At 38.6% G+C, this 8,641-nt stretch overlaps 1 protein-coding gene across 1 annotated transcript in view; it reads right to left on the bottom strand.

Moving 5' to 3' along the window:
• Nucleotides 1–1,787: 1,787 nt before the first annotated feature.
• LOC108769286 (putative phosphatidate phosphatase) overlaps nt 1,788–8,641 on the bottom strand; it is an 88,041-nt gene continuing 81,187 nt past the window's right edge. Inside the window, exon 8 of the mRNA XM_018520178.1 lies at nt 1,788–1,925. Within this exon, the coding sequence (XP_018375680.1) occupies nt 1,833–1,925 (93 nt within the window). The 3' untranslated portion in view covers nt 1,788–1,832. The remainder of the gene's footprint in view (nt 1,926–8,641) is intronic.

The following is an 8,641-nucleotide window of genomic DNA, read 5'->3' as shown; positions in this document are numbered from 1 at the left end:
CCGCCACGACCGCTGCAACTTTCTGTAAGATGAAAATACTATTATAAATAAAAGTATATATAAAAATATATTTGCAAATATATAAAAAAATATTTTTTAAAAATATACGAACGTATAAAAATATATTGTATTAAAATATGCAAAATATATAAAAGTATAAAAATATAAGAAAGTGTATAAAATATGTTTTAAAAAAATATATTTATAAAATCAAATATGATCACCTTAACTTACATTCCCACATTTCCTCTGACAAGTTGGGTTCATACGATCGGTGACCAAACAGTTCGGCGAGGAACAGATTGCCGTCGTCCCAAATATCCATATATTCAACTCTCGCTCAGCTCGCCTCTCCGCGCGTATCATTTGTCTATTAAATATATTCATGAATCCCCGGATTTGCACATTCCCGCGGTGTGTAGCTTGAAAAAATGAAGTATGAAAGTGAATTAGAAAAAACGTGTTGTTATTTATAATTTATAAATTATATATTGTATAATTTTATAAGTTCTACTTACAAATGGGATCTTGAGAATCCTCAGCTCGTTTGCTAGTTACAATTCGCAAATTCTTTCATTATCAACAACGATGTACTGGAAAAAAAACAGTAAAGACAATACATTGAAAATAAAAATAAAAAAATATCTAATATATACACAAAAAACACTTACTCCGTCTACCGGAAACTGGATTTAATCTCCAAAATATCTCGCAGGTTGCTCATCGTAAACTCACACTGACACAAATACTAAGGAAAAATAAAAAAATTCGTATGACTAAAAATCCTCGTCTATACACATTTATATATCATTGTCCCCATCGAACGTGTTAACGGATGTGGTTTCTATCGAGGACACAAAACTGTATAAAAATAGATATTCTTATGAAAATTGTAATAACATCACGTGAGAGAGAACGCATCCGATAAGGATGTGGAGGTGGCACCCAGTTGGACACGGCTCAATTGGACACGAGCCACTCACAGCGCTTGAGACTACAAAGCTCCTAAGCACCGGTCGCTGTGATCGGTGGTATCCAATCGAGCCGTGGTCAATCGGGGTCACCCCTATTTAGGTGTCCTGACCTTTTTGGGACACCCTGTATACCATTCTGTCTTACTTAAACGCATACATCTGTTCTTATCTAACATATGCCAGCAACATCTATCGCAAGACCGCGCAACTACTGCTACACGGAATTTCGGCTCTGTTGACAGTCCCAGTCTTCGCAAAGCACCTGTATACACGTATTTTCTATTCGGTGATGATACTTTTTTTCTAGACTTTCAATCTTAGTTCTACAAACTTGATATCGTTCGTTTCAATAACGTGACCTTAGCTGCACGCTTATTTTCAAGATTTGGACTCTAAAACTCTTATATCCAGCAAATATATATCTGAGATGACAGCTGTACGAGCCAAAAGTAAGTGAATTTTTAAAGAATTTTAAACTTTTTTCGATTTTCTCATGAAATCCAGTTTGTTTGTGTGTACTTTAATTTATGTAATAATACTTTTGCAATCCGTACGTCCAACGGAGATTTTTCAACGAATGGAAATGTGAGTAAAACAGGAGACTGTAGCATCACCTTAAGGAACGTTTACAGGTCATCTAACACCGATTTTAACTAACACGGTTTTTACTAAAACGGTTTTATAGTATCAGTGCGTGTAAACATAGTCACTTATCCATATAGAGTTCTTATCTAGTTTTAATTATATAAAAAAATTCAAGAATAAAATATCTATAATGTATCAAGACTACATAATCAAGATATATGGCGTTATAGTTATTGTGTTGAGTTAATTATATACATATATTTATGCAAAATTTTAATTAGAATCGCGTCTGCGTATAAAATCTTGCGTACTTTCATTGACTCCACCGTACTTTTGCGTTCTCACCTGCAGCGGACTTGCTTCATCCTGCAATTAATAAAAATATTTGATCATATTAGAATCAAATGGTTAAAAAATTATTTTTAATATAAAACACAAAAAGAGCAAAAAAAACAATTTTTAGTAAATATTGAAAGCAACGTATGCATCTCCAATGACATTTGCACAAGGAAAGATTCAGTACCAACTTCACGACGCAAAACAGGGGTACGTTCGGAAACCTATTCCCCAGGTTAGGGGTTAACTTGTCGAGGAAACGTCACGTGACCACCTGGGTAAATATGGCAGTCGATGAGAAATGAAAACCTGCCGAACGGTCAGGGTAAAGACTGAAGAAAAAAAATGGCAGAAAATTCTAATAAAAATATAATTATTGCTACTGCAATAGTTATGGGGACACAACTTATAAAAGATTGTGAATATTCAGAAACGTCTTCATCAGATAGTGAAATTGAAGAATTATTAAAGGTTATAGTTATTGTAGTTTAAGGTTATTAGTTACGTATATTATTATTAGTTTGTGCAGAATGTTTTATATTTTAATATTTGTTTATTATAGAAAAGTTCGCTGGAAGGAAGAAGATACAGCGTATTGAGGGATATATTGAGAGAGTTGTATCAAATTATACAAATTATGAATTCCAATCTCACTTTCGGATTACACGTACCGCATTTGAAGTTTTATTGACAATTCTTGGTCCAAATTTGGAAAATAATTACGTATATTCCAGAAAAATTAATCATAAATAAACAGACTAAAACTTGCTACAGACTATAAATTATATCAAAATAACTAACTTGTAAATAAGAATACATGCGCGCGCGCGTTAATAAAAGGGATTAAATAATTTAAATAATTGCATTTACTTGTTTTGTCTTGTAGAAGAACTTTTTCTTTTTTTGCGTTAAAAATCGGTGTTTTCTCCACACTTTCTACAACACAGTGTGTTAATTAATTTATTTTTATTATTTTATTCATTGTATCGTGTATACGTGAATACGCGCTTAAAAAATATACCGCACTTGTGTGATTTGATGCATTGCGCAAGACAGGTAATCTTTCCCACACTCTCGAATAAGGTACGCAGGGAACACTCTGGGAATTCCCATATATTTTCAAACGCTGTTGGGAACGGAGAATGAGGAAAAAATGACATTTACGAACGGGTTTGAGCGAACCCTACTCTGAGGAATAGGTTTTCGAACGCACCCCAGGTTGGTATTCATAGTCGATTCTTACATTTAAGATTGTCTTAAGTACAATCTTAAGATGTAAGTCAATCCGAGGACTATATTAACATCTTAAGACATTATTTAAAACTAAAATAAGAACGGACTATTGGCCGGTATTCATAGTCGGTTCTTATTTCAAGACCGTCTTAAGACGCTAATGCAGCCCTCTGATTGGTTCGTGACTTCTTAAGACTGTACTTAAGACGGTCTTGAATATAAGATCTGACTATGAATACCGGCCTATGAACACCGCCCCATGTTTGGCGTTTTACAGTTGGTAGCCCTTCTGCACTATTGACGACGAGTAGCAAAAGCGTGGTTTGGCCGAAATGCACACATCATGTAATCCTTCCACTATGGTTCCATCCCATCTCTCCTTCCCTCCCTATCTAGGAACGGACAACTTTCCACGCAAAGCGAAGTCTACTCTAATCAAATCGTCTCAACTAGAATATAACGCGTGATAACTGATACAATTTGATACGATTTGATTGGTTGACGCATGTTACGCTTACACAAGTTACACTGCATGTGAAAATAGCCTCACAGATAAGGGTGGATTCATAAGTGTAATAGCTCCAGCACACCAGCGCGATGTTCGTCGCGTGCGACACGCGATATCCAATGAGAATATACCTTTAAAATGAGAACATCGGTAAAGCTGTATACTCATTGGATATCGCGTGTCGCGCGTAGTGTACCGAAGGCATAATCGAGCAGGGCCTGACGGCGCCAGGGTACTTTTTTTGGAGGCTTGGCAGCGCCAGGGTATTTTATTCGGAAGTCTGGCGGCATGCTGCTAAGGTACTTTCCATAACTATTTAAAATTAGTTTTTTATGTTTGTATATATAATAAGACGGTAAGAGGACTTTCGTTTCCGGTGCGTCGAGAGAAGGTAGGCGAGTAGCAAATTGGCAAAGCAAGGTGTGATTGTGGTGAGAGAGAGAGAGAGTGGTGTGAGCGTGATAGTGTGAAGGGGTGAGAGAGGGAGTGGAGGAAGGGCGGTGTGAGTGAGGGTGAGGTAAAGGTGTAGGGCTGTGGGAGAGAAAAGGTGAGAGAAGTAAGGTTTAGAGGTTAGGGGGCTGTGTCGGTGTCGTGAGAGCGGAGCGCGGGGAGGTAGCGAGGAGCAGGAGAGGTGGGGTCGAGTCGGTTCAGTTTAGAGGAACAGCGAACCGGTTCGGGCTTGAGGGTCTGTTCGGAGAGATAGGTGGTAGTGGGATAAGAAGGCAAAGAGCGAGAGAGAGAAAGGCGATACAGGAAAGAGTTAGAGGGTGAGTGAGATAAGGAGTGAAAGGAGTTAGATGATGGACAGGCTTAATATTCTGGAAAAAGGAAGGAGGGGAAGTACGGGGGATTTGGAGAAGTTTTTGAAAAGAAAGAGGGAAGGTGAGGGAGCAGAGGAGAGAGGGGGTAAGTTGGAAGAGGTATTTAGAAGGAGTAAGAAAACTATAAGATCACCGGTCAAAATGGGGGAGGAAGGGGGGATGAAGGAATTATTCAAAGAAACGAGGGATGAATTGAGGGAAGGGTTAATGGGAGTGAAAAAGGAGATTAAAGAGGTAGTGGAGGGGTGAGAGAGAGATGATGAGAAAGGAGCTGGAGAGGTTAAGGGAGGAGTTGAGGGTGAGGGAAGAAAAGTGGAAAAGGGAAAAGGGAGAAATGATGGATAGACTAAAGGTGCTAAAGGTAGTAGACTAAAGGTGGGGGTAAAAGGGAGGGATGGGGATGGCATAGGTAACAGAGAAGGGAAGGAGGATTGGATGGAAAGAATAAGAAGGTTAGAAAGGAGTGAATGGAGGGAAAGAGAGGAGAGGAAAAGAAATATTGTGATAAAGGGGGTAAAAGCATGAGAAGGGGAAATTGGAAGGAAGTTAAAGGAGTTATTGAGAAGTATGGATGAAGGGGTGGTGATTGAGAAAGTGAGAAGGATAGAGGCGGGTAGGCAAGAGAGGAGGTGGATGGGGGTTGTAACGCTGGGTGGTGTGGAGGATAAAGGGAAGATATTGAAAAATAAATGGAAGTTGAAGGGAAGGGATATTTGGATAGAAGAGGATTTGACGTGGAAGGAGAGAAAGATGAGGTGGGTGTTGAAACAGGTGGTTATGAAGGAGGAGAATAGAGCAAGGATGGAGCAAGGGGGGGTGTGGATTAAAGGAGATCGGTGAAAATGGAATGAAGAAGGGGAGGTGCTAAAAGATGGGAGGGGAAGAAAGTGGGGAGAGGTTAGGAGTTTGATGGGTGAAAGTAATGAGGAGGGGGATAGGGAAAGGAGAGAGACACAGGAGATGGGGGAATAGGAGGGGGAAAGGGAAGGGTTAGGGACGATGTAAGGGGAAGGGAGGGGGGTGAGTGGGAGAAGAAGATGCGGGGGTGAGGAGGGGGATGGGAGAGAAAATGAGGGTAGGGGAGAGTAGAGGACAAAGGGAAAATGATGGGAGAGGGGTGGAATATGGGGGGAGGAGGGGGGAAAGGGAAAGATGTGAGATTAGCGTTCTGGAATGTAGCTGGGTTGGGAAATAAGGATAGGGATATTTGGGATAGTCTGAAAGAGAGGGATGCGATGGTATTGATGGAAACATGGGTAGAGGAGAGGGGAGTTAAATATATAAAGGAGAGACTACCGGAGGGTTACATGTGGAGAGTGCAGGTTGCAAAAAGAAGAAACAAAAAAGGAAGGACAATGGGAGGTATGGTGATAGGGTTAAGAAGAAAGTTGGTTGAGGTAGAGGTGTAAAAGGGGTGATCCCGATTGATCACGGCTCGATTGGACACCACCAATCACAGCGACCAGTGCTTAGGAGTTTTGTAGTCTCAAGCGCTGTGAGTGGCTCGTGTCCAATTGAGCCGTGTCCAACTGGGTGCCACCCGACTAACGCTACGCTCCGATTGGTCCATTACTATTTCGAATGCTACAATTACTACGTGAACGCTCCAGCCAACCCATCTCCCGAGGTGAGGCAGTTGAAGCGAAGTGGGAGCAAAAACGATGACGTATTGATGACGTAATCAGAGTTACTGGGAGTGTTCCGAAGCATCAAATGGACCAGTCATATTAGTGCTACAAATGCTCTGTAGCGTTTGAAGCGCTAAGTGGACCGCAGTTTATATCAGGCGTTCGTGGTTATATGCCTTTTTAATTATATTGTTTTATATTCTTACCACGTTTCTAACCTATAAAAATACATTATTTTCTTGTGTATTACGCGACGAATCATGAAAAAGAGATCCGATGAAAAGAGAAAAGTTAACTCCGAGAGACGTCGACTCATCGAGGAATTGCACGCTCCGGCGAGAAGAAATTTTCCGCGAAAGCGCGTCATAGTCCAGGGATATGATGATCTGTGGCAGGCTGACATCGTCGAGATGCATCCATACTCGCGTTTCAACAGAGGTCATCACTACATACTCACCGTCATCGATGTGTTGAGCAAGTATGCGTGAGCCATACCGCTCAAGAGTAAAGGTGGAAGCGAGACGGCTGAAGCTATCGGTGAGATAATTCGAAAGAGTAAGAGATGTCCAAAAAACCTAAAGACCGATATGGGAAAAGAATTTTACAACGTTGATGTGCAACGGCTCTTGAAAAAACACAACATCAATTATTATTCCACGTACTCTGTAATGAAGGCATCAGTTGTCGAGCGATTCAATCGCACATTAAAAAACGATATGTGGAAGATGTTTACACTTAACGCAAACAATAAGTGGATCAATGCGCTGTCGCAGCTTGTATCAGATTATAACGCAAGCATAGAACGATCGATATGCGACCCGTCGACGTTATCCCCGCGATCGCTGAAAAACTTTTGGCCACGGTATACAGCAACGTAAAGATCGTGGGTCCGGCGAAATTCAAAATAGGTGATTCGGCACGTGTGAGCAAATGTAAAACCGTCTTCGAGAAGAGTTATACACCAAATTGGACCACCGAGGTGTTTAAAATCGCTAAAGTGCAGCATACTCATCCCGTAACCTATCTACTGGACGACTATCGCGGAAAATCTATCTCTGGAGCGTTCTATGAACATGACTTACTCGTACATCGCGCGGTTTATCCGGACGTGTATCTCGTGGAGAAAGTATTGCGCAGAAGAGGTGACAAGGTTTACGTAAAATGGTTGGGATTCGATGCATCGCACAATTCTTGGATACACAAGGATAATATAATTTAATTCATTCAAACTGTATTTTTTCATAAAAAATGTATTTATTTTAAACATAAAAATATATAAAAAATATATGAAATGCATAAAATGTATAAAATATTTTTATTATTTATACCCATCTTTTTCAATTTAATGTATAAAAAATCTTTATTTTTTGCTATAAATGTAATACTATATACAGTAATTATTTAGGGTTATACATTTCGATAATATAATACATTTCTATAATATAATTACATTACAGGACCTTTTTTTACAAAGGTATTCGATAATGTCCCCATGGTAATGTTTTGATTGAATTCTGTATGATGTATCGTTTGTCGTCGTACGGACTTAGAGCGATTTTCGTCTCAGATATCGTATACAGGGTGATTTTTTTAACCTGAAATTTTCAAATATCTCGAAAAATAAGCACGCTAAGAAAAAATGTTAAGAATCAATATTTCATCATTCCGAGGGTGACATACACTGACGTTAAAATCACCCCCCTGGACGGTGAGGGGGGGCAAGTTTGAAATCTTAAATGGAAACCCCTATTTTTTATTGCATATTCGGAATCTTTGGCTAAAAGCACATACGATTTGTCTGAAATATTTTTCTCGATTCATGATAGATGGCGCTGTAATCGACGAAATTCAATTTCTTCGATTTCTTTTACTGAGAACCCATGCTTACGATTCTGCAATACATTAACAATAAAAATACCACGTTTTCATTGTTAATACTCGAAATTAGTCTTAATAATTACTTCTCAAGAACGGACATTCGTTTTGGTATATGCCAAATGAAATGCCATTGAAAAATATTTTTCAAATAATTAGAAAAGAGGCGTGACGCTCTATTGATCTTATTTTTAACTTCAGAAACAGTATTTTTGAAACAAAATTCCAATTAAGACAATAAAAAAATAAATATCCGTAATGAATTAGCTCAGTGTTGCAGCTGTGCATGCCACGAGGAATGAATTCTACAGTGAATAACCCGAATGGAGGTTTGTATTTATTTTTTTTTCAATTTCAAAAGGTAAGATAAATATTTATCTGCAATAAATAGATATCTGCAATAAATCAGCCTAATTAAAAAAATTTTAAAAAGGGAAAACTGCTACGTCCACGTCGTTGTTCCTGGGTTACGCTAAAAATAGTTTCTTGAGAAGTAATTAATGAGTAATTGAAAATAATGAGAAGTTTTAAGACTAAAAATTATAAGTTGAATAAGGCTCCATACAATTAAAAACATTACTAAATTAAAAGGGTCATGAGCCTAAAAATACATAAGTAGAAACTAAGTAAATTATGTGATGACAAACAAATTTTGTATAAATTCGTATTTAATGATAAAAA

This window comes from Trachymyrmex cornetzi, unplaced genomic scaffold (genome assembly GCF_001594075.2).
Source record: "Trachymyrmex cornetzi isolate Tcor2-1 unplaced genomic scaffold, Tcor1.1 scaffold88, whole genome shotgun sequence".
NCBI classification, from domain to species: domain Eukaryota; kingdom Metazoa; phylum Arthropoda; class Insecta; order Hymenoptera; family Formicidae; genus Trachymyrmex; species Trachymyrmex cornetzi.
This window is presented reverse-complemented; position numbering and strand designations above follow the sequence as displayed.